This window comes from Felis catus, chromosome D1 (genome assembly GCF_018350175.1).
Source record: "Felis catus isolate Fca126 chromosome D1, F.catus_Fca126_mat1.0, whole genome shotgun sequence".
NCBI classification, from domain to species: domain Eukaryota; kingdom Metazoa; phylum Chordata; class Mammalia; order Carnivora; family Felidae; genus Felis; species Felis catus.
In genome coordinates, this window is record NC_058377.1 from 62,414,220 (window position 1) to 62,439,247 (window position 25,028).

Consider the following 25,028-nt stretch of genomic DNA (forward strand, 5'->3'; position numbering starts at 1 on the left):
CAGAGACAGATTTCTTAAACTCAATTTATGGGTTTGTATGCTTTTGCTCATTTTCTACTTTCTTTTCTTGCATTGAGTCAAGAATTGACTATTCAAAAAACAGAGAAATAAATGAAGAATGATCCTATTTTCAACATCTTGACAACTAGTAACACTCATCAAATACTAATAAATAATACATTTCAAATCTATCATACATATGCAGTAATCAAATGTTATGTGTGTGTAAATACATAGTATATATACATGGATATAAATTGTTGCAGATTTGTACCTCAATAATTTTTAAAAGAAACATGAAATATAATTATCTGTAAATACTAAGGAGAAACTTACAGCCCTCACAGAAAGAGACTTGTGACAATTTTAGTATGTAAGAAATCAAATTTTAATATTGCAAACTCCTACTATCCTTTATCTATAATACAAATTATAAGGCTTTTGAGAGTCTTGCAATTATTAGCTTAAATGCACATTAATATCGCTATACAAGATATTGCGGATTAGCTAATGAGTTGCAACATATTTCAGTGAATTCCCCACTTTGCATTTTCCAACTTGGATGAATAAATTGAAAAATATTACTTCAGATTTTTCTATTAATTTGTGAGTGGAAAACCATATCATCCCTCTAGTCTTGACTGATCTGTGATGACACCAGGTCAGTATTCAAGGAGCATTCTTATTAATTAGTTTGCCTTATGTTGCTTTGATACTTCCAAAAAGTGTTGCTTTTTGAAGTATCTAATCTTGCTTTCTTCTATGAGAATAAAGATAAAAGAGAAATGTAGGTTGGAAAAGTGTATAAAGAACACCTTGACATCTCTGACTCATCCACTATGCAACACAACATTAATTATCATCTTATGATGCCTGGTCATTCTGGGAGGAAACATTAACATGTACTATACATGCAGATGCATCCACTGCGATGTGGGCAAGGGAGAATGAAAGGGCTGAATTCAATATTCATCTTTAAGTGTGAGGCCCAGAGTGTCCAAGAACACTGGATGTCCATCACATATTCCTCCAGGAATTAACCATGTGGATTCTTTTCTTAAAAAAGTCTCTGAGTAAAGACCTATAAACACTGATAACTAAGGATGTCAACAATGGAGCAAAGAGGTCCCCAGGAGGACCAAAGTAAATCCTACCAATTGCTGAGACTCAATCATCACCTGGAGTTTCACATCAGCTTCAAAGACTTTTTATTAACTGTGAATTCATGCTCAAAGATTCCAAGATATTTGACAAATAGATCCGAAATTAAAGATAAAAGATCAAGGTATAAAAATTAAAAAAAATGAAAGTAATATCTTATGAAAATAACAGATATAAAACAGAACAGGTATATTTACATAAATACATATCTTCTTAATATACAACTCTTCATTATGATATATATATATATATAATAGAATGTGTTTACTTGGGTGAGGAAGAATATATGTGTCATGTCTATGTATACACTGCTCTTCTGTAGATACTATAATTTGAACCACAATATCTTCCAAATATTCTATTTTTATATTAAGTTCTTAATATGTCCAGTTTTAAGGGAAATAATAATAAATAGCACATATTTGGTAGAAGTACATCATAAAATTCTGTTTCACTTTTACCTCTTAATGAAGAAATTATTGAATTAAGGAATTGTTTAGATATACAGTAATTCATTAATATGATTTAAAACACTTATCTCAAACTCATTTTCTCAAAAACATGTATTACTCATTACAGTGAGAGGATCTACTTGGCTCCAAGAGGAAAAGTATGTAGAAATAGGATAAAGTTACTCAAAACTTGAATCAATTGGATTTAAAGAGCACTGAGATTCCTGAAACACATTTCTCTCTGTTCTAGTTACTTGGATTTGGGTAAGTAATTAGAAATTTTGGAAATTTGTTTCTTCACAAAAAAAAATTGGGTATGCTAATTTACTCCATGCATTTTCATTAAAACTAAATAATATTCATGAATACCTCAAAAAATCCCATGTACCTGAGTAAAAGCAGTAATTTTTAAAATCTATAACCTGATCCATGACCTAAGTGTCTTAATGCCTAATCATTCTATTCTCATTCTGTACTCTCTCAATGCCTAAACATCTCTACTCTCATTCTGTACTCTCATTCTATACCTGCAAATTATTTGTTGCCCAGAGCTGGAAGGATGAGTCAAACAGTCTGTAAAGAAAGTAACCCCATAGCAAAATCAAAGTGAAGAGGCCAGCTTGTGGTATCAGGTCATTTTTCTCTTATTCAGGCTCTGTGGCTTACCAGACAGAAGATAATGACCAAGGTCCTGAAAATTCTACTGTGCAATTCTTCAATTATGGAAGGGTGTAAATAATATGTTCTGTCTTATGGAGCTTTTAGGATGATTAACTGACTTAACACATAGAAAGTGCTATCACAGTTTTCATTTCACTAGAAGTGTCCATAAATACTAATGGCAGGATGAGAATAATGAAGATGAATAATCCTCAATTTCAACATCTTAAACATGGATAACTTCTTTTCCAAATGTAATCAGAGAGGTTATTAAAAATAATGACCCTGGGGTCCCTGGTGGCTCAGTCCGTTAAATGTCCGACTTGGCTTAGGTCATGACCTAGTGGTTCATGGGTTTGATCCTCCCTTGGGCTCTGTGCTGACAACTTAGAGTTTGAAGCTTGTTTTGGATTCTGTGTTTCCCTCTCCGCCTCTTCCTCAATTGTCCTCTCTCTCTCTCTCTCTCTCTCTCTCTCTCCCTCCCTCTCCTTGTCTCTGTCTCTCTCTCTTTCAAAAACACATAAACATTTAAAATAAAAGAAAAATGACTGAATATTTTCCCTCTTAGGGAAGGATGTTCCAGCATCCCGGAGATTCCAACATCTCTAAGTTCCAGGTCTCTGAGTTCATTCTGATGGGATTCCCAGGCATTCACACCTGGCAGCACTGGCTCTCCCTGCCCCTGGCTCTGCTCTACCTCTTAGCTCTCACTGCCAACATCCTTATCCTGATCATCATCAATCAGGAGGCCACACTGCATCAGCCTATGTACTATTTCCTAGGGGTCCTGGCGGTAGTAGATATGGGTCTGGGTACCAACATCATGCCCAAAATTTTGGCTATTTTATGGTTCAACGCTAAGGCCATCAGTCTCCCTGAGTGCTTTGTGCAGATGTATGCTATACATTGCTTTATGGGCATGGAGTCAGGTATCTTTGTCTGCATGGCTATAGATAGATATGTAGCCATTTGTAAACCACTACACTATCCAGCAATAATCACTGAATCTTTTGTGGTCAAAGCAACTGTGCTCATGGCCCTCCGAAATACCCTAACTACCATCCCAGTGCCTGTGTTGGCTGCTCAGAGACACTACTGCTCACAGAACCAAATTGAGCACTGCCTGTGCTCTAATCTTGGAGTCACTAGCTTATCCTGTGATGACAGGACAATTAACAGCATCTACCAGCTACTTCTGGCATGGACACTGATGGGGAGTGACCTGGCTTTGATTTTTTTATCATATGTTTTGATACTTCACTCAGTGCTGAAGCTGAACTCAGCAGAAGCTGCTTCCAAAGCCCTAAATACCTGCACTTCCCACTTCATCCTAATCTTATTCTTCTACACAGTTGTAATTGTCATTTCCATCACCCATAGTGAAGCAATCACGCTTCCCCTTGTCCCAGTTCTTCTCAATGTACTTCAAAATACCATTCCTCCTGCCCTCAACCCCATGGTGTATGCACTCAAGAATAAGGAGCTGAGACAGGGCTTGCATAAGTTTCTAAAGCTAGACACTAAGGACAACTAACATGACCATGAGGCTCACTTTTAATTTTCATATTAATTCATCGATATATTCTCAAACACTGCATATTGCAGAAAGAATTAAGGAACATAAAATCTGGCAACTACTCAGTATAAGAAATCTGGTGAAAATGAAACTTCAAAATATAAAGTGATAACTACATTTGAAACATTGGTTGTCAAGAATGATTTCCAGATGAACAAAATGATGCTTATTATCTCAAGGAACCCAAGGGAGGGATGAATAGAATATGCATCTCACTTTTTTACCTGGTTTCCCTAGCTAAAACTTCTAGATAATGTGTAATTGAGGTAGTTAGAACAGATATCTGCCAATCTTTTTTAAATTGGAGTTTAATTGACGTGCATTGGTGTAAGTAGTGATACTGATACTGATACTGATACTGCCATTTGTCTTTTGCTTTCTAATGTGTCATATATATTTTTAAGTGGACAAAAGTACTTGAATAGACATTTCTCTAAAGAAGATGTGCAATTGCCATCAAGCACATAAAGACATGCTCATCTTGTTTGTCTTTAGACAAATTCAAATGAAACCACAATAGACCCCATATATCCCCTAAAATGGCTGTAATTTTTTTTAAGTTTATTTTTGAGAGAGAGACAGAGCATGAGTGGGGAGGGGCCGAGAGACGGGGAGACACAGATCCGAAGCAGGCTCCAGGCTCTGAGCTGTCAGCACAGAGCCCAACGTGGGGCTCGAACTCATCAACCTTGAGATCATGACCTGAGCTGAAGTCAGACGCTCAAGTGACTGAGCCACCCAGGTGCCCCTAAAATGGCTGTAATTTTTTAAATTAGCCAGTGTTGGAGATTTTGTGTAAATATTACAATCCTCATACATTGTTAGTGAGAATAGAAAATCATGCATGAGATGTGGAAAGCAGTTTGATATTTATCCAGAAATTTGAACGCAATTACCATATGACTCAGCAGTTCAACCTCTAAGTATATACCCAAATGAATGACAACTAATGTTATAACACTAACTTATACACAAATGCTCATAATAGCAATATTAGCCAAAAAAAGGAAAGAATGGAAATGTCTATCAGCAGCCTAATAGACAAACAGGTTGAGGCATATTCATACAAGGTATTATTATTCATCCCTAAATAGGATAAAGTACTAATCCATCCTGTTACATGGCTGAACTTTGTAAGCACTGTGCTGAGTGAAAAAAGCCAGACACAGAAAGCTACCAGTTGTACATGTATGCAAAATTCCATTTATTTGGTATGTCCAGAATAAGTCCATTGAACTAGAAAGCAAATTATTTGTTGCACAGGACTGGAAGGATGGGTCAATATGGAGTACTGATTAATGACTATGAAGGTTTTGTTTTGTTTTGTTTTGTTTTGTTTTCTGGTTTTGTTTGGGACTGAATCCTTTCTGGAGTTATATATTTCTGACGGTAACACAGCATTGGAAATGTACGAAAAGCCACTTAATTATGCACATTAATTGATTTAAATGGGTAATAGATGATATGTGAATTTTACCTCAATAAAATAAAATTATAAAGTCGAAAACAGTGCAAAAAGTGTTATCTCCATATATATTTGTTGTAACATAGCTTGTGAAATAAAAAAAATTAAATATGATTAAAAGTGGAAAATGGTTAAAGGAATGGTATAAGTACATGTGATGTACTTTTATGTCGTCATAATACTACTGAATAATCCTGTTAATGCTTATTACATGTCCATTGAAAATGGCAGCACTTATATGTTAATATTGTACTACCCAAACCTTTTTTCCAAAACATATAGTAAATATTTATTAAGAGAAATCAAAATTTACCCCTAAATTGTGGAATTTGAGAGTTCTATTTATCTTCCTCCAAAATAATTTTCTTTTTCCAATGAATACAAATATACAGGAATGAATCTTATTATCTAATTAACATTATTAATAACTAAAATCAGATATGTTGCTATCATCACCATCATCATTAATATCTCAAAATTTGGGTGTCTAAATATTCTTACTTAATATGTATGCATAACAAGCCTGATCTTTGAATGAATTTCTACAGTGCCATAATATTTATCATCAGCCTCACTTAGAAACAAAGAAAATAGACCAATAAAAAAGACATGAATGTATGTGAGAGTATATCAAACTTTCTGAAACATTTTAAGTGCTTTCAACTGTGGTCCTAAGGTCTTTCACAGAAAGAAACAAAATTCTCAATAAATATTAAAATTGCTAATATTTATTGAAATTACCTTCATTTCCATCCCCCACCCAATACTTTTCTCACACAAGTACAGAGATATAGGTATACGCATGTAAAATTATTATTTTATTTGTATATGACCTTATAGACAGTACGAATGTAAAGCTTACGTAATGTCAGAATCATGGCAGCCTAAGTTGTTGCTTTTTTCTCTCCCCTTGATTTACAGTATTTAAAATTAACAAACTGGCTAAGGGACTACAACTTAGTTAGTTATACCAGTGAAAAGAAAGAATAATTATGTAACATCATATAGGTGCTAATTATTGCTACCTTGACCATCATATTACGGCATATAAGTGTACCAAATTATCATATTATACACCTTAATTTACACGATGTTTAAGTAAAATGGATATTAATAACAATTTAAAGACTTATTTTACTTAAGAAAATGTAAAGCTTCCACTCTTACTTGACTCCAATACCAGAACCTATATCTCCAATGTTGTGCAATATTCCTTTGGGATAAATAACACATATATTTCTCTAAAGATTCAGTTCAATGGTACAGATATCAAGGGATTTAGAGTTTTCAGGCTGTGAATGTACATATATGGTAGAATCATAATGTTTTTGATCCATACCCTGAACACCTGGACCAGATTGCATTCTACTCACTGTTTTTGCTGTTCAGAAACTAAGGTATTAAAGAAAGCACAAAAGTGGAACTGACAAAATTCTTGTTGTTTTTGTTAGTACTGAGATAAATTAGGGAGAGTCTTTGAGAGTATATGAATTGAATTGATTTCTATTTCAGAATTACAGGTTTGATTCCATCCACCCATTTGAAGGCATAAATGTTGTCAAAGGTTGGGTTTTCTTAAAAAGGTTTATTTCCCCAATTCTCAGGTTACAATTTAGTGCAATGAATATCTTTTATCTTCCTAACCAAATAGGAATCACTGTCCTGTTCTGCAGAAGTTAGGTATGAATCACCCCATATGATACGAGGAAACGGTGGCGAGCTAGAGAATAGTTCTCAGTCATGGTCAGAATACTCTTGCTCTTTACCTGCCTTCTCCTTGTTCTCAGAATGGTAATCCAACTTGCTACATTTCTAGAGAGATTTATTTGTGATGTGTATCTTCCATTTTATGTAACAAAACCTACTTGGAGGAACCCACTGTCATATTGAAAGAAGAGCATGAGGTTACCCTGAGGACAGTCTAGTGAGGAAACAAATGTACTGTTTATGGGGTTTGGGAAAGAGAGTAGACAATAGATGATGTAAAATTGTACTTTATAAGTGGTGATATTCCTGTGTTGATGTTACTACTTCTACATATTTGCCCACCCATAGCATAATATGAGTCCATTTTCCTTAGAGAAAAATTAAATTATAACGTATTGAAATTACTTAAATTTGTTTTAGAAAAATTCTAATATAATTGGTGGTTAATACTATATTACTCAGTTAATTCGGATCTTTAGCTGAGATTTTATTTTATTTTGTTTTACCGTTTTTATTTATTTTTGAGACAGAGAGAGACAGAGCATGAACGGGGGAGGGGCAGAGAGAGAGGGAGACACAGAATCAGAAGCAGGCTCCAGGCTCTGAGCCATCAGCCCAGAGCCCGAAGTGGGGCGCAGACTCACGGACCGCGAGATTGTGACCTGAGCTGAAGTCGGATGCTTAACCGACTGAGCCACCCAGGCGTCCCTTTAGCTGAGATTTTAAAAATGCATTGAAGATTAACCTAAATGACTCATATGACAATAATACCAGTTATAGTAATCACAGTAGAATTATCCAAAGGAAACACGAGGAACATAAAAAGGATATTTATCTCAGATATAAAAATATGTTCTTAAGAATGGAGTACACGTAATCTAAGAGACATAATTCCTGTTCTCACTCTATGAGTATTCTACATTCTCCTGTTGCATGAACACCTGGTGCCAAGAGTTGACTATTCAAAAGTATTGAGAGGGAGAAATGAGAAATAATCCTATTTTTTTCAACATCTTTGACACAGGTCAAATTACATCAGTCAATGCCTTTCAAAGTCTATTGCATTTCTATAGTAATTAGTTACACACACACATATATATATATGTATATATACATATACATATGAATTATTATAATTTTGTTTCTTAATAATAATTTTGAAATGAAATATGAAAAATATAATGTATACAAACATTAAGTAGAAATTTAGAAGACTGACAAAAGTAATGATGACAATATTGGTGGGTAAGGGAAGATGCTAATACTGTAAACTCATGTTATTATTCTATCTGTACTGTACATTACAAGGCTTTTGTTAGTGTTGCAATTATGAGCTTAAATGCAATTTAAATCTATGCAAGAAATGGCAGATGATTGCTATACAAGAAACTGAAGATTAGCTAATGAGTTTCAATATATTTAAGTGAATTCCCCACTTTTGAATTTTCCACTGTGGCTTAATAAAGTGAAAAATGTTATTTCAGAGTTTTCTATTATTTTGTAAATGGAAAATCATTTCATAACTGCAAATGAAACACTTTGTAGAATCATAGAGAATAGAACTGTGTCAAGCATGTAATCTTTTCTCTCAAAAGTGATCTTGATCCAAAATTTGCTTGTTTGGTCTCATTCTTGTCTGACATTAATATCTCTGGACTAGTTTTGGGGTATGCATTTAGTGTGTATGTATGACTTTTGCTAACCAAAAGTCTTTGTGCATACTTTGTGTATGGTTTGCTTTGCACATCTTGTTCAAAAATATTTTTATTTATATATATGCATATATTTTTATAGCATAAGTTTGTATATAAAATCACTATGAGTTGTGAACCAAATGTAGTATATGTTACTTAATTGACCCTTATTTCCCAATCCAAAACATTCGTTTTTCTTGCTGCCTTATTATTTCTCTGCTTTTTTATGTTTCTTCTGATTTATCTATTTTATGATGGGGACTTTTTTTGAAATATAGGTTTTCTATAAATTTATGAAGTACACATTATAGTTCAGCTTCCTCTACTGTTCTCCAAAAAATTATACTCTACAAAAAATAGTATTTTGACTGCCTATAAGAATACTCAAAGTCTACTATGAAGTTTGAGTTATTTTTACATTAGTCATTCACTCACTCACAAACCCCTGTTGACATCTAACACGTGCACAATGTCTTGCTAGACACTGCAAATACAAAAATAAAAATAAAAATAAATATAAATATAATATGTATTTAATGTATAAAGGGTTTGGTTAAGCTGACTGACACAAGAACATCAGTAGGTTTTCACAATACCATCATGTTAGAATAGAAAAAAGAGATTGATCCATTGGCAAATACACTCCTCACCTACAAAGCCTGCCACTTTTCCAATTATTTGATATCAAGAACATTTAAGGGGTGGGTCTCTCTCCTCTCTGAGAAACAGTTGTTCTTCTGAAGAAGGTGATGATTGCAGCTGGATTCGGTGGTAGGAGGACACAAACTAGATTGGAGGGGTGCCAAATCAATCACCAAAATTACCAGCGTGAGCTTAGTAGGAAAGAGCAAACAGCATTATAACAGATAGCTGATCTGGCAGAATCCTAATCATGTTTCAGGTCTAAGAGCATTTGTCTTTTCCTCTTTGAAAACTTTCCTGATCTCCACCAAAAGTTAGCTTAGTTGCCCTTTCCCTCTAGTTTTGCCTGATCTGTGATGACACCAGAACCATCTTCAAGGAGCATTCTTATTAATTAGTTTGCCTTATGTTGCTTTGATACTTCCAAAAAGTGTTGCTTTTTGAAGTATCTAATCTTTCATTCTTGCATGAGAATAAAGATAAAAGAGAAATGTAGGTTGGAAAAGTGCATAAAGAACACCTTGACATCTCTGACTCATCCACTATGCAACACAACATTAATTATCATCTTATGATGCCTGGTCATTCTGGGAGGAAACATTAACATGTACTATACATGCAGATGCATCCACTGCGATGTGGGCAAGGGGGAATGAAAGGGCTGAATTCAATATTCATCTTTAAGTGTGAGGCCCAGAGTGTCCAAGAACACTGGATGTCCATCACATATTCCTCCAGGAATTAACCATGTGGATTCTTTTCTTAAAAAAGTCTCTGAGTAAAGACCTATAAACACTGATAACTAAGGATGTCAACAATGGAGCAAAGAGGTCCCCAGGAGGACCAAAGTAAATCCTACCAATTGCTGAGACTCAATCATCACCTGGAGTTTCACATCAGCTTCAAAGACTTTTTATTAACTGTGAATTCATGCTCAAAGATTCCAAGATATTTGACAAATAGATCCGAAATTAAAGATAAAAGATCAAGGTATAAAAATTAAAAAAATTGAAAGTAATATCTTATGAAAATAACAGATATAAAGCAGAAAATATATACATATATATATGTCTTTGTATATATAATTTCAGCTTTAATTTACCTTTCTTCACTAAAGTGTAAAGGAAAGTTTTTACATGAGTTACAGTGAGTTTATCCATCAATTCTAATCCACACTGATCCTCTACTATAATTTTGAACATATTATTTTTAAAATATTCTCTGTTTCTATTAAGTCCTTAATATTTCCACTGTTGCAAGGAAATAAATAATAAATTACACGTATTTGGTAGAATTACTTCATGAAAATTTGTTTCAGTTTTTACATTAAAATAAAGAAAGGCTTAAACATAAGAATTTGCTTAGATATGTGGTAATAATTTATTCATTTGTTTTAAAAACATTTATCCATTTATCTCAAACTCATTTTCATTAAAGATTCACTTTAATTATTATAGTGTGAGTAGGTGTACAGCTCCAAGAAGAAAAAATATGTTAAAGAGAGGAAAATAGAAACAACTGGATTTAAAGAATACTGAGATACCTGAAACATATTTCTCTCTGTTATAATTACTTTCATTTGAGCATGTCATTCACAATTCTGGACATCAGTTTCCTCACTAAAAAAAAGGGTAACTTACTTACTTCACACATTTTAATTAAAATTAAATAGTATTCAGGGGCGCCTGGGCGGCTCAGTTGGTTGAGTGTCTGACTTCAGGTCAGGTCATGATCTCACGGTTTATGAGTTCAAGAACCACGTCAGGCTCTCTGCTAACAGCTCAGAGCCTGTAGCCTGCTTTGGATTCTATATTTCTTCCTTTCTCTGCCTTCCCATGCTCATGCCCTTCTCTCTCTGCCACTCAATAATAAATAAATGTTAAAAAAATAAAATTAAATAGTATTCATGAATACTTAAAATATTCTCATGCACTTGAATCAAAACAGAGTTCTCTTCAGTAATCTATATTCTGATCTGTGACTTAAGTGTCTCAACACATAAACATCTCTATTTTCCCTCTGTATGTTAGGTGTCTAGAGAAAGTATCAGAGCACTTTCCTCTTCTCCAGGTTCCATGATTTACCAGACAGAAGATAATGACCAAAGTCCTGACAATTCTAATGTGCAATTCTTCAATTATGAGAAGAGGTAAATAATGTGTCCTGCCTATGGAGCTTTTAGGATGATTGGCTGAGGCAACATGTAGAATGCACTACCATGTTTACTGTTTTGCTAGAAATTTCCAATAAATGATAGTGGCAGTATCAGAATAATTAAGACGAAGACTTCTCCATTTCTAAAACTTAAACCTCAGTGCCTTCTTTTCAAAAATAATTAGAGAGGTTATTAAGAATAATGACCCTGAATACTTTCCTTCTTAGGGAAGGATGTTCCAGCATCCCGGAGATTCCAACATCTCTAAGTTCCAGGTCTCTGAGTTCATTCTGATGGGATTCCCAGGCATTCACACCTGGCAGCACTGGCTCTCCCTGCCCCTGGCACTGCTCTACCTTTTAGCTCTCACTGCCAACATCCTTATGCTGATCATCATCAATCAGGAGGCCACACTGCACCAACCTATGTACCATTTCCTGGGGATCCTGGCTGTGGTAGACATGGGACTGGCTACCACCATCATGCCCAAGATTTTGGCCATCTTATGGTTCAGTGCCAAGGCCATCAGTCTCCCTGAGTGTTTTGCTCAGATGTATGTCATACATTGCTTCGTGGGCATGGAGTCAGGTATCTTTGTCTGCATGGCTATAGATAGATATGTAGCCATTTGCAAACCATTACACTATCCAGCAATAATCACTGAATCTTTTGTGGTCAAAGCAACTGTGCTCATGGCCCTCCGAAATACCCTAACTACCATCCCAGTGCCTGTGTTGGCTGCTCAGCGACACTACTGCTCACAGAACCAAATTGAGCACTGCCTGTGCTCTAATCTTGGAGTCACTAGCTTATCCTGTGATGACAGGACAATTAACAGCATCTACCAGCTACTTCTGGCATGGACACTGATGGGGAGTGACCTGGCTTTGATTTTTTTATCATATGTTTTGATACTTCACTCAGTGCTGAAGCTGAACTCAGCAGAAGCTGCTTCCAAAGCCCTAAGTACCTGCACTTCCCACCTCATCCTAATCCTATTCTTCTACACAGTTGTCATTGTCATTTCTATCACCCATAATGCAACAATGACGTTTCCCCTTGTCCCAGTTCTACTCAATGTACTACACAATGTCATTCCTCCTGCCCTCAACCCCATGGTATATGCACTCAAGAACAAGGAGCTCAGGCAGGGCTTGTATAAGCTTCTGAAGCTGAACATCAAAGGCAACGAACGTGGAAGAGGCTCACTTAGGTAATTTTCCCACATATTTATCCATTATATTTTCCAATCATTATACGTGGTTGAAGAAGTAGGATACATGGGCATTGTGGCTACTTCAGTTAGTGTAAGGAATCTCTTTTGTAAATGAAGCTTCCAAAAAGGGGGTGAAACTAATATTTCAAATCTTATAAGTCAGGAAGGATCTTCATCATAACACAATGATGCCACTTATCTCAAGGAATCCAAGGAAGGGACAAGTAGAATATTCATCTCATTTTCCATGCTAGTTGCTTGGCTACAATTTCTAGACAGTGTTGAGTGGAAGTGGTTAGAGCAGATACTGCCACTCTCTTCTTTTTAATTGGAGAGTTTAATCCATGCACATTTATTTGCTTACTGAAACATAAGACCTATTTCTGCCATTTGTCTATTTGCTTTTAAATGTGACTTATATATTTTTAATGAACAAAATACTTGAGTAGACATTTTTTTAAAGATGTGTAAGTGCCATCAAGCACATAAAGAAATGTTCAATATCATTAGTCATTGGACAAATTCAATTCAAAACCATGATTTGTATTTCCCTGATGATGAGTGATATTATACGACATCCTACATCCTTTCAAATGGCTGTAATTTCTTTTTCTTAATCAAGTAAGCAAGTGTTGGATTTTGTGGCTACAGTGGAATCCTTGTGTATTGCTGGTGGGAATGTAAAATCATGGAAGAGATGTGGCAAACAGCTCAGGAAAATAGACAAAAAGTTAAGTACACTTACCATATAATTCAAAAATGCAACTCCTAAGTATATACCCAGACTACTTAAAAATAGGTATTACTATAAAAGTTTGTACATGAGGGGCGTCTGGGTGGCGCAGTCGGTTAAGCGTCCGACTTCAGCCAGGTCACGATCTCGCGGTCCGTGAGTTCGAGCCCCGCGTCGGGCTCTGGGCTGATGGCTCAGAGCCTGGAGCCTGTTTCCGATTCTGTGTCTCCCTCTCTCTCTGCCCCTCCCCCGTTCATGCTCTGTCTCTCTCTGTCCCAAATATAAATAAAAACGTTGAAAAAAAAAAAGTTTGTACATGAATGTTCCCAGTAGCATTATTTGCCAAAAAAATGAGAATAACCCAAATGTCCATCAGCTTTTAAATGGAAAAAGAGAATTAGATGTAGTCACACAAGAAAATTAATCATCTATTAGTATAAAGTACTGATACATGATGTTATAGATATTAACTTGAAAACATTCTAAGTGAAAAAGCCAGACACAAAAGACTACATCTTGTATGATTCCATTTATGTGAAGTGTTCAGAACAGGTAAGTCTACTGAATTAGAAAGCAAATTGGTTATTTCGCAGGGTAGGAGAGACAGGACAATTAATGCTTATTGAGTTTCCTTCTGAGGTAATGAAATGTTCTGGAATTATATAGTGCTGATGGTTTCAGAGCCATTTAATTTACATTTCAAATGGTAAAATGGTTAATTTTATGGTATGTGGATTTCACCCAATAAAAAATAAAATAAAATAAAATAAAATAAAATAAAATAAAATAAAATAAATAAAACTGTCAAAAGTGTTCTCTACATATGTGCTTATTGTTTCAATCCTGTAATATAAAGAACATATATGTCTAAGAATAGAAAAATGGATAAACAAACCATTTAATTATGTATGATAATACTTTTATTTAATTATAATATTACTGAATAATCTTGTTTGAGTTGCTTATTATATAATGTCAATTGAAAATTGCAAGATTTATATTTTAAAATGATAGTGTCTAATTTTTTTCAAAAATGTATACAGCAAATATTTATTAAGAAATGTATAAGAAGTTACCTGTAGTCTTTTTAATTTGAGTTCAAGTTATCTCCTTCATCATTATTATCTCAAAAATTGGGCACCTAAATATTTCTAACTTAATATATCAGCTAGTTAACTGGGACTTTTGATGAATTTCTACAATGCCAAAATATTTATCATCAACCTTATTTTTTTAAATAAATCAAATAAACATATGAATGAACGTGTATGAGAGTGATTACAACATTCTGACACATTGTAAATACTGTCAAATGCATCTTACTGGTCCAACAGAGAAAGAAACACAACTCTTCAATCAATATTAAAATTGGTGGCATTCAGTAGATGTTGCTGTGTTTATTCCAATCTTCCCCATATATAATTCTCTTACACAAGCAGATACAAATACATGCACATAAAATTACTCTCTTATTTATATATCATCTTATAGGTGACAAGAAGGTAAAGTTTCCATTCATTTTCCTCCTCAGATAAGGTTTGACTAGAGTCTCATATCAGCACCTATGCTCTAATGTGGCAAAATAGCCCCTTGGGATATATAACACACCTTTTTTTTTTCTTTAAGGATTCAGTTCAACAGCATAGATATCAAGGGATTTAGAGGTTTAGAGCTGTACATATACATATATTGTAGAATTGTAATTTTTTTACCAATACCCTCAACATCTAGACCAGATTGCACTCAGCTCATTGTTTTTGCTGTCCAGGAAGTAAGGTATTAAAAGAATATAAAAAGTGGGACTAGTAATAGGATTTTTGCTGTTGTTCTTAGTTCTAAGTTGAACTGGAGGGAAGCTCTCATAAAGAAGAGACAGGATTTGAGTGCCTATGAATTGATTATTATATTCTCAGAAACACAGGTTTGATTGCATCCACCCATGTGAAGGCAGAGGTGTTGTAAAATATTGGGTTTTCTTGAAAATTTTTATTTCCTCAATTCTCACATTGCAATTTAGTGTAAATTTGCAACATGATTATGAATATCTATGCTATTTTCCTAAATAAATAGGAAATATTGGTTCTAGAAGTCCCATATGAATTACCTTCATGACAAGAAAAATAGAATAACTAGAGAATAGTTTTCAGTCCTGGTCAAAATACTCTTGCTTTTTACCTGCCCTCCTATTGTCTCAGAATGAGATTCTAATTTACTTGCTTAATTTCTAGAGAGATTTATTTGTGACTGTGTTTCTTCCATTCTAGATAGCAAAACCTTCTTGAAGGAACTCACTGTCATATTGACACAGTGACATGAGATTACACAGAGTGAGAAAACAACCTTACTCTTTATAGGATTTGGAAAAGAGAACAGACAAGAGACCATATAAAATTGTACTTTAGTAGTGGTAATACTCCTTTGTTAATGTTACTACTTGAATACCCCTGCCCACCCACCCTTAGCATGATATCAGTCCATTTCTCTTGCAGAAAAATTAAAGTACAATATATTAAAATCATTTAATCTTGTTTTGGAAAAAGTCTGATATAATTTGTCATTAATACCATATTACATGGTGTTAACCGATATCTTTAACCAAAAGTTTTGCAAATGTATTGAAGATGGACCTAAATGTCTCATAAAATGAAACCAGTTTTAGTAACCAACACTAGAACTATCAAAGAGAAACACGAGGAACATAACTAGGATATTTATATCACATATAGGAAACATATTCTTTAGAAAGGAGCAAAATTAATCTCAGACATACTTCCTATTCTTAATTTATGGGTATCTAGCTTTCCCCAATTTTTCTACTTTCTTCAGCGCATGAAAACATAATGTCAACAACTGACTGGTTAAAAATACTGAGAGGGAGAAATGAGGAATGATCCATTTTTTTCAACAGTTTTAACAATTTGTACACCCTAGTGAAATATCTATCAATAATATATTTCTAAGTCTATATTATTTTCATAGTAATCACTTATTTTTATGGGTAGGTAATTATGTATCTGTACCCATATATGAATTGTAATACTTCTATTCCCTAATGATAATTTCAAAAAAAAAAAGTGAAAGACATAATGTGGTATACAAACATTAAGTAGAAATGTATAAGCTGGACAGAAACTTGATGACAATATTGGTATGAAAAAAAATCCAGATTCTTATACTGCAAACTCATTTTATTATTTTGTCATTAACACAAATTACAAGGCTTTTGTTAGTCTTTCAGTGATTAGCTTCTAGTCTACACCAGTGTTGCCAAACAGGAAATTGAAAAACAACCAAAAAGTTGTTAAATCTTTAAGCGAATTCCTCTTTTAAAAAATTTCTACCCCAGGGCACCTAGATGGCTCAGTTGGTTAAGCGTCTGACTTTGGCTCAGGTCATGATCTCACAGTTCATGAGGTCAAGCCTGGCACCGGGCTCTGCACTAGTGGTCTGAAGCCTGCTTGGGATTCTCCTTCTCTCTGTCTCTGTCTGCCCCTTTGCCACTTGCACTCTCTCTCTCTCAAAATACATAAATAAACTTAAAAAAATAAAAACAAAAATTTTCTACCATGTACTAATAAAGTGAAAACGATATTGTCAGTATTTTCTGTGTGGAAAAATGTATTAAACCTTTGGTGATTAAATAATTTGGTACAATCAACTTTAATTGTATGCCATCTATTATTTCTCAAAGATGACCTTTATCCCACTTCTGTTTTTGTTTTCTATTTTGTGTGACATTAATATTTCCGGCCAAATTTTGTTTTATGTGTTTGATGTGTTAGTATGTATTTTGTTTCCCCAAAATATCTGTGCATAATTTGTGTATTGCTTTATATATATATATATATATATATATGCATATGTAAATTATATATGTATATTTTTATTGCATACGTGTATATAAAATCACTAGGTAATATGACCAATTAATAGTGTAGTTTAATTGACCTTTACTGCCCAATCCTAAATGCGTGTTTTTTTCTCTGCTTTATTTTTTTCTTTGCTTTTTTTGGGATTTCCTTTCTTTAATCTATTTTATGAAAAAGGATTTTTAATTTTTTACAATTTTAAGTTTCTTTCGTAAACAGAAAAAAAAGTTTCTGTTTCTTCTGGTGGTTCCTTTTGTGCTTTTCAAAGAATAATATTTGGACAACAGCATACTAATTCTTAAAGTCTATTAGGAAATTTAAATCATTTTCATTCATCTGTTTATTTACTCAAAAACATCTGTAATATCTGATATGTGCATGATGCCTTGCTAGACACTGCAAATACAAATGTAAATACAATATGTACAAATATTAAGGGTTTGGTTAAATTGTGGCTGATTCAAGAACGTCAGTAGGCTTTTACAATACCATGATGTTAGAATAGAAAAAAGAGATTGGTCCATCAGGAGATATACTCCTTACCTACAAGGCCTGCCACTTTTCCAATTATTTGATATCAAGAACATTTAAGGGGTGGGTCTCTCTCCTCTCTGAGAAACAGTTGTTCTTCTGAAGAAGGTGATGATTGCAGCTGGATTCGGTGGTAGGAGGACACCAAATAGATCGGAGGGGTGCTAAATCAAACACCAAAATTACCAGCGTGAGCTTAGTAGGAAAGAGCAAACAGCATTATAACAGATAGCTGATCTGGCAGAATCCTAATCATGCTTCAGGTCCTAAGAGCATTTGTCTTTTCCTCTTTGAAAACTTTCCTGATCTCCACCAAAAGTTAGCTTAGTTGCCCTTTCCCTCTAGTTTTGCCTGATCTGTGATGACACCAGAACCATCTTCAAGGAGCATTCTTATTAATTAGTTTGCCTTGTGCTGCTTTGCTACTTCCAAAAAATGTTGCTTTTTGAAGCATCTAATCTTTCATTCTTGCATGAGAATAAAGATAAAAGAGAAATGTAGGTGGAAAAACTAATCTCCAAGGCACAGATGCAAATCTTGTTGGGGAATTTGATTGCATAAAACTAAGTTAATGGAGCAAGGTTTGGCCAAGGGGTCAGGGGACAGCACCTCCAAATTCTGGTTCTAGTTTCCTGGAAAGATTTTGTTTTGTTTTGTTTTGTTTTTTTAACTTGAACTTTAAACATGTAATAACATGATTTTTTGGCAAACAAAAAAAAATATTGGTATTTTTAATCCATCCACTATCCTTAATATTAAGTATTCCCTTATGATGACTGGAAGACTGGAAGTTTATTTTGAGAAGAAATTTTAACAAATACTATATATATATATATATATATATATATATATATATATATATATATGATGAAAGCCAAGGATGAGGCATCATAGATATGAGAGGGTAGAATTCAATATTCACACTAAATGTGAGAAACCCAGTGTTCATCTACTACTCAACTCCAAACTAGCAACCAGTCATATATTCCTGCAGGAAGTAAGTTGGTGGGTTATTTTCTGAACAAATTCAGAGTCCCTGAGAAAAGACATATAACACTGATCACTAAGAATGTCTACAAAGAAGCAGTAGTCCCTATAAGAGCTCTCAAAGGAAAAGATACCAACTGATGATATGTACTCATCACCTGGAATCTCAAGTAAGCCTACAAAGGCTCTTCTGTATTAAGGGTAACTTAATAGTCAAATGTTGCATAACATTTGAGGAATAGTTCCCAAACTAAAGTTAAAAGATAAAGCAAGCTAGCAAAAATATGATTCAACCTTAGAAGTTATAAAAACAATAGATATGAAGAATAGGTATATTAATACAAATACATAACTTAGTTTATTTTTCTTCACTGTTATAAGCACACAGCATGTCATTACATGGTTTGAGATTAGTATATCCACCAGTCTACATTAACATTAATTATTGTGTTTTATTATGCCCTTGATATTTGAAACACTGAAAACAATAATAAATAGAACATCTTTGGTAAAAACAGATAATGAAAATCTGCTTTCAGTTTTTAATTAAAATATTATAAATGATTAAAATAAGAATGTTACAGTGTAATTTGATTATACCAACACTTCTGTCAAATCATTTATCTTAAACTCTGTTTTTTTCCTATCTGCTTTATTCATTATAGTGTGACTGGCTGGACAGCTTTAAGATGCAAAAGTATGTGCCACTAGGGGAAAGTCACTCAAAGCCAAAATCAAGTGGACACAAACTACTGAGTTTCCAGGTATATTTCTTTTAGAGTAACTTGGCTTTAGACAGCTTGTTTGCATTTTTAGATATCAGTTTTCCTGTTTAAACATGGATATACTAAATTACCTCATATATTATAATGACATAATATTCAGGATTATTTCACAAATTTTTGAGTACTTGAACTTTTAAAAAGGATAATTCTTATATTCTTTCACCTAATCTGTTACCAAAAGGTTTATCTGCATAAAAACCTCTACTCTGAATCTATACCTTTGGTTCCTAAAAAAACCCAACTCTGTCAAAATAAAGTTTAAGAGGCCAGGCTGTGTTACCAGATTGCTTTCATCTTGTCAGTCTCCATAACTTTTAAGATGGAAGGTAATGACCAAGGTTCTGGTAATTCCAATGTCCTTATTCTTCAATTGTAAGAAGGTGGAAATAATGTGACCTGCCTTATGGAGATTTTGTGATGATTAACAGAGTTAGCCATGGAATGTGCTATCATGGTTCGTGTCATTAGAAATGTCCGATTGGGGCACCTGGGTGGCTCAGTCGGTTAAGCGTCCGACTTCAGCTCAGGTCACGATCTCGCGGTCGGTGAGTCCAAGCCCCTCGTCAGGCTCTGGGCTGATGGCTCAGAGCCTGGAGCCTGCTTCCGATTCTGTGCCTCCCTCTCTCTCTGCCCCTCCCCCGTTCATGCTCTGTCTCTCTCTGTCTCAAAAATAAATAAAACGTTAAAAAAAAAGAAATGTCCGATAAATGTTAGTGGCAGGATCAGAATAATGAAGACTCCTGCATTTCAAAAACATGAAGGTGGGTAACATCTTTTAAAATACTGTCAGAGAGAATACTAAGAATTGTAACTTTGTATACGCTTTTCCCTTAGTGAAGGATGTTCCAGGATCTCACACATTCCAACATCTCTAAGTTCCAGGTCTCTGAGTTCATTCTGATGGGATTCCCAGGCATTCACACCTGGCAGCACTGGCTCTCCCTGCCCCTGGCTCTGCTCTACCTCTTAGCTCTCACTGCCAACATCCTTATCCTGATCATCATCAGTCAGGAGGCCACACTGCATCAGCCTATGTACTATTTCCTGGGGATCCTGGCTGTGGTAGACATGGGACTGGCTACCACCATCATGCCCAAGATTTTGGCCATCTTATGGTTCAGTGCCAAGGCCATCAGTCTCCCTGAGTGTTTTGCTCAGATGTATGTCATACATTGTTTTGTGGTTATGGAGTCAGGTATCTTTGTCTGCATGGCTATAGATAGATATGTAGCCATTTGCAAACCACTACGCTATCCAGCAATAGTTACTGATTCTTTTGTGGTCAAGGCAACTGTGTTCATGGCACTTAGAAACAGCCTGGCTACCATCCCAGTGCCTGTGTTGGCTGCTCAGCGACACTACTGCTCACAGAACCAAATTGAGCACTGCCTGTGCTCTAATCTTGGAGTCACTAGCTTATCCTGTGATGACAGGACAATCAACAGCATCTACCAGCTATTTCTGGCATGGACATTGATGGGGAGTGACCTGGTTTTGATTTTTTTATCGTATGTTTTGATACTTCACTCAGTGCTGAAACTGAACTCAGCAGAAGCTGCTTCCAAAGCCCTAAGTACCTGTACTTCCCACCTCATCCTCATTTTGTTCTTTTACACAGTCATTGTTGTCATTTCCATCACCCATAGTGCAGCAATCACGCTTCCCCTTGTCCCAGTTCTCCTCAATGTACTACACAATGTCATTCCTCCTGCCCTCAATCCCATAGTGTATGCACTCAAGAATAAGGAACTCAGGCATGGCTTATATAAAGCTCTTAAGTTGAACATCAAAAGCAACTAACATGGAGAAGGGGCTCACTTAGGTAATTTCCCAAATATTTATCCTTATGTTTTTCCAATCATTATGCATGACAGAAGTACTATGGAAAAAGGGCACTGTGGCAGTTTTTCAGTTAATGTAACAAATTAGTGGTAACGAACTTAAAAAACAACCAGGTGACAATTAGTTTTGAAATGTTTGGGTTTCAAGCAAACATCTTACTGGAAAAGGGGACCATTCCGATTCTTACATTCCCGGGGATTCTAGGGAAAGACAAGTGAAATATACTACTTGACCTTCCTCAGACCTCTCTGAGGAGGTTTATCTTTTCTTTGCATATTTCACACTCTTTTTTTCTTGTTTAAGAATGTCTTTCTCCAGCGGTGTGCCTGGGTGGCTTAGTCAGTTAATATCCCTTGATTTGGTTGGGGTCATGATCTCAGGGTTCATTAATGGTTCGTCTCATAGTTCAGGAGTTCAAGCCCCAAGTTGGAATCCCTGCTTGTGATTCTCTCTCTCTCTCTGTCTCTCCCTGCTCCTCCCTGTTCGTTCTCTATAAAAATACATAAATAAACTTAAAAAAATATCTTTCTCCATTTCTCAATTCACAAGGAAGAAAATACTGATTGTCCAAATTAATCATATTTATTCGTTCAATACATTTCAGTATCAATTGGAATATTTTTTCCCATTACAAATGTCCAGGGAAGCATTCTGATTGTCCATATTTATTTTGGGAAATCCTTTCTGAAATAATTAACCATTATCCAAGATCCATATCCTTCATGCATCACTCAGTTAGAAACTAAATAATGTCCTTGGATACCAAAGTAACAAGAAATAAAAATCATGAGGGGCGCCTGGGTGGCTCAGTCTGTTGAGCGCCCAACTTCGCTCAGGTCACGATCTCACAGTTTGTGGGTTCGAGCCCCACATCGAGCTCTGTGCTGACAGCTCAGAGCCTGGAGCCTGCTTTGGGTTCTGTGTCTCCCTCTCTCTGCCCCTCATCTGCTCATGTTCTGTCTCTCAAAACTAAATAAACACTAAGAAACAATTTTAAAAAAGAAATAAAAATCATGAGAATAATACACTGTTAATGGATTATTAAAATACTGCAATCTAAGTGTCTAGAAAATAACTTTATATGAATATCAACACTAATAGAGGTCTTTGTAACTTGGCAAGACTTTAACAACTGTATATAATTAAAGCATCTTCATATTTTCTTATTTTGAATTCAGGGCATCTAGAATTGCTACACTACTTTGGGGTTTGTGGATTTGTAACATGATTTTCATGGGTTCCATGTTGATAAATTGTTGAAAAAGGAGTTTCCAAAATGAGGAGGAATGTTACAGGGGACAGTAGGCACTGAAGACGCAAAATGAAAAAAACATTTAATGTAATTTACATTGAGGTGTAGATACACTCTCATAATTTCATTGCTTATAAAATGTATAGCAAACATTATGAATGAAAAAGTATCAGGACTGTTTCTAATATTGCTGATGCCATGGTTACACTACCCTTAAAATTTTTTCTCAATGATCATAACCTAAAGACCATGGTCATGTTTGAGATAATTTTTTTTTTGTTTTTAAGCCTTTTATTCTTCTATACCAGGCTACTCACTTTTTTTTTTCAGGGAGGCTTCATCCACTTAAAGCCATCCTGTTACTCAGTCCAATCTTATTTGGGGATCTCTCTAAGTCATCTTAGAGGCAACTGAAATCTGTTTTTTCACTTGCTGTTTATTGTTTATATATTTACCTCACCACCCATTTAACTGTTGAATTGACATAGATTGCAAAAACGCTGGTGATAAAATAGGAAAAAGATAGGAATTTGTGGAACTATGGCATAAGCAAAATTTGAATAAGAAAATATAATCTAATTACAAAATTCACAAACAGAAATTTATAGTTATGCTTTCACCCAAATGTGAAATTTAAGAAATTTAAGAAATGAGACAGATGAACAATGGGGGGAAAAAGAGAGAAGCAAACCATAAAACAGACTCTTAGCTGTGGAGAACAAACTGAGGGTTGCTGGAGGGGAAAAGGGTGGTGGGTTTAATGGGTGAAAGGTATTAAGGAGGGCACTTGTAAGGAGCACTTTGTGTTATATGTAAGTGATGAGTCACTAAATTCTACTTCTGAAACTCATACTACACTATATGTTAGATAACTGGAATTTAAATAAAAACTCAAAACTATAAAATCAAAAGAAAAAGAAAGAAATTCATATCATGTTGCTTAAAAATTGCTACAATTGGGATTTAAATTTTCCTTCAATCATTTTGGCTACAAAAAGAAAGTTCTAAATTATAAGTTTCACAAAAGCTTAATCAAAACAAGTTGTTCTGGATGGGCTCAACATTCCTGATATTGAGATGGGAGAGGTGATATTTTGCATGAGTTCTAATCAATATAAGCACTTTTATAACTTATGGAACTCCCAATAGCATCTCTATAACAAAAATAATGGATTTTTCCTGTTTGTTGTTTCACATAGTGTACCTCATAGGACTAAGGAAATAACAAGAAAAGAAGTTTCAGTAAATGCAATTTCATAAGGGCACAATGTTGACCTCACTGCAATCCTGGTATAAAGTTCTCTCGTATTCTTTTTCATTTAAGTGTTAAATTGTGGATATATAAATGAATATAAGAAATCAGATGTCCTTCAGTCAATCCTTTGTTAATATCACAAATCTTGACTTTAAAATGTATTGAAAGTCACTAATACTAGCAGGAATTAGGGGTAACCTGTTAGTGTAATCTGTTAATTAAGGGATATTTAATTATTTTTGTTAATCAACTAGTTAAATGATATGCACAGGCTTGCCTTAGATCAAGTCAAAAGATCTTTCATTTGATTATCTAAGAACCTTCTTAATTTTCACAACACAGCAGTTCATATTATAGCATATGTGCCAGTTGTACAACTGTCTGGACCTCTGGACGAAACATTCCATGAAAAGATTAATGACTTATTCATCTCTGTATCAATAGCATTTAATATAATGTAAGATGTACACTGTAAGTTATAAATGAATACTTTTGACTGAGCAAGTACATTTTCTTCACTTTAAATTTAACAGCCATTGACTTATAATTTATATCACAATTAGCATAATACCCAGCTCATTGTGATGTGTTAGATTTGCAGCTGCTCCAGGAGATATTAGTAGTATGGAAGAACTTTGAGAGTTGTAGGACTATACCTAAGAGATTCACTGAACCTCATGGAGCCACCTGGAGAAGTTTCAGGTCTGTCTACCTCTATATCCTGTCTAACACACATGGAGCTGTAGAATTGTGTCTAACCTCAGCAAGAGAGATAGACTGCAAATGTAAAGTTCAGCATGATGTACACCCAAACGATAAGTTACTATTAGCAATGTAGTATGTTTTAGCTTGCTAGGAACCTTAGGGTAGTGAATACCAAAACAAAAATGTCTGTTTGTACACTGGAACCCTTGATACAGGATAAGGAAATAATGTAAATGTTGCTCAGGAAGGAGTGCCCGTGTGGCTCAGGCAGTTAAGCCTTGGATTCTTGATTTCAAAATACATAAATAAAGTTTTTAAAAAATGTCACTCAGTAAAATAAA

At 34.8% G+C, this 25,028-nt stretch overlaps 3 protein-coding genes across 3 annotated transcripts; all 3 read left to right on the forward strand.

Annotated features, from left to right (window-relative positions):
* The first annotated feature begins 2,843 nt into the window (after window positions 1–2,843).
* On the forward strand, window positions 2,844–4,100 carry LOC123380275 (putative olfactory receptor 56B2). Its single transcript, XM_045038131.1, has one exon. The coding sequence runs from the start codon at window positions 2,848–2,850 to the stop codon at window positions 3,805–3,807; it is 960 nt and encodes a 319-aa protein (XP_044894066.1). The 5' UTR covers window positions 2,844–2,847; the 3' UTR covers window positions 3,808–4,100.
* A 7,613-nt stretch (window positions 4,101–11,713) lies between these two features.
* On the forward strand, window positions 11,714–12,729 carry LOC111556653 (putative olfactory receptor 56B2). The gene has a single exon (XM_023239722.2). It carries the CDS (start codon window positions 11,746–11,748, stop codon window positions 12,727–12,729), a length of 984 nt encoding a protein of 327 aa, XP_023095490.2. The 5' UTR covers window positions 11,714–11,745.
* Window positions 12,730–20,397: 7,668 nt separating this feature from the next.
* On the forward strand, window positions 20,398–21,433 carry LOC101084569 (putative olfactory receptor 56B2). Its single transcript, XM_019812942.2, has one exon. It carries the CDS (start codon window positions 20,474–20,476, stop codon window positions 21,431–21,433), a length of 960 nt encoding a protein of 319 aa, XP_019668501.2. The 5' UTR covers window positions 20,398–20,473.
* The last annotated feature ends 3,595 nt before the right edge of the window (window positions 21,434–25,028 follow it).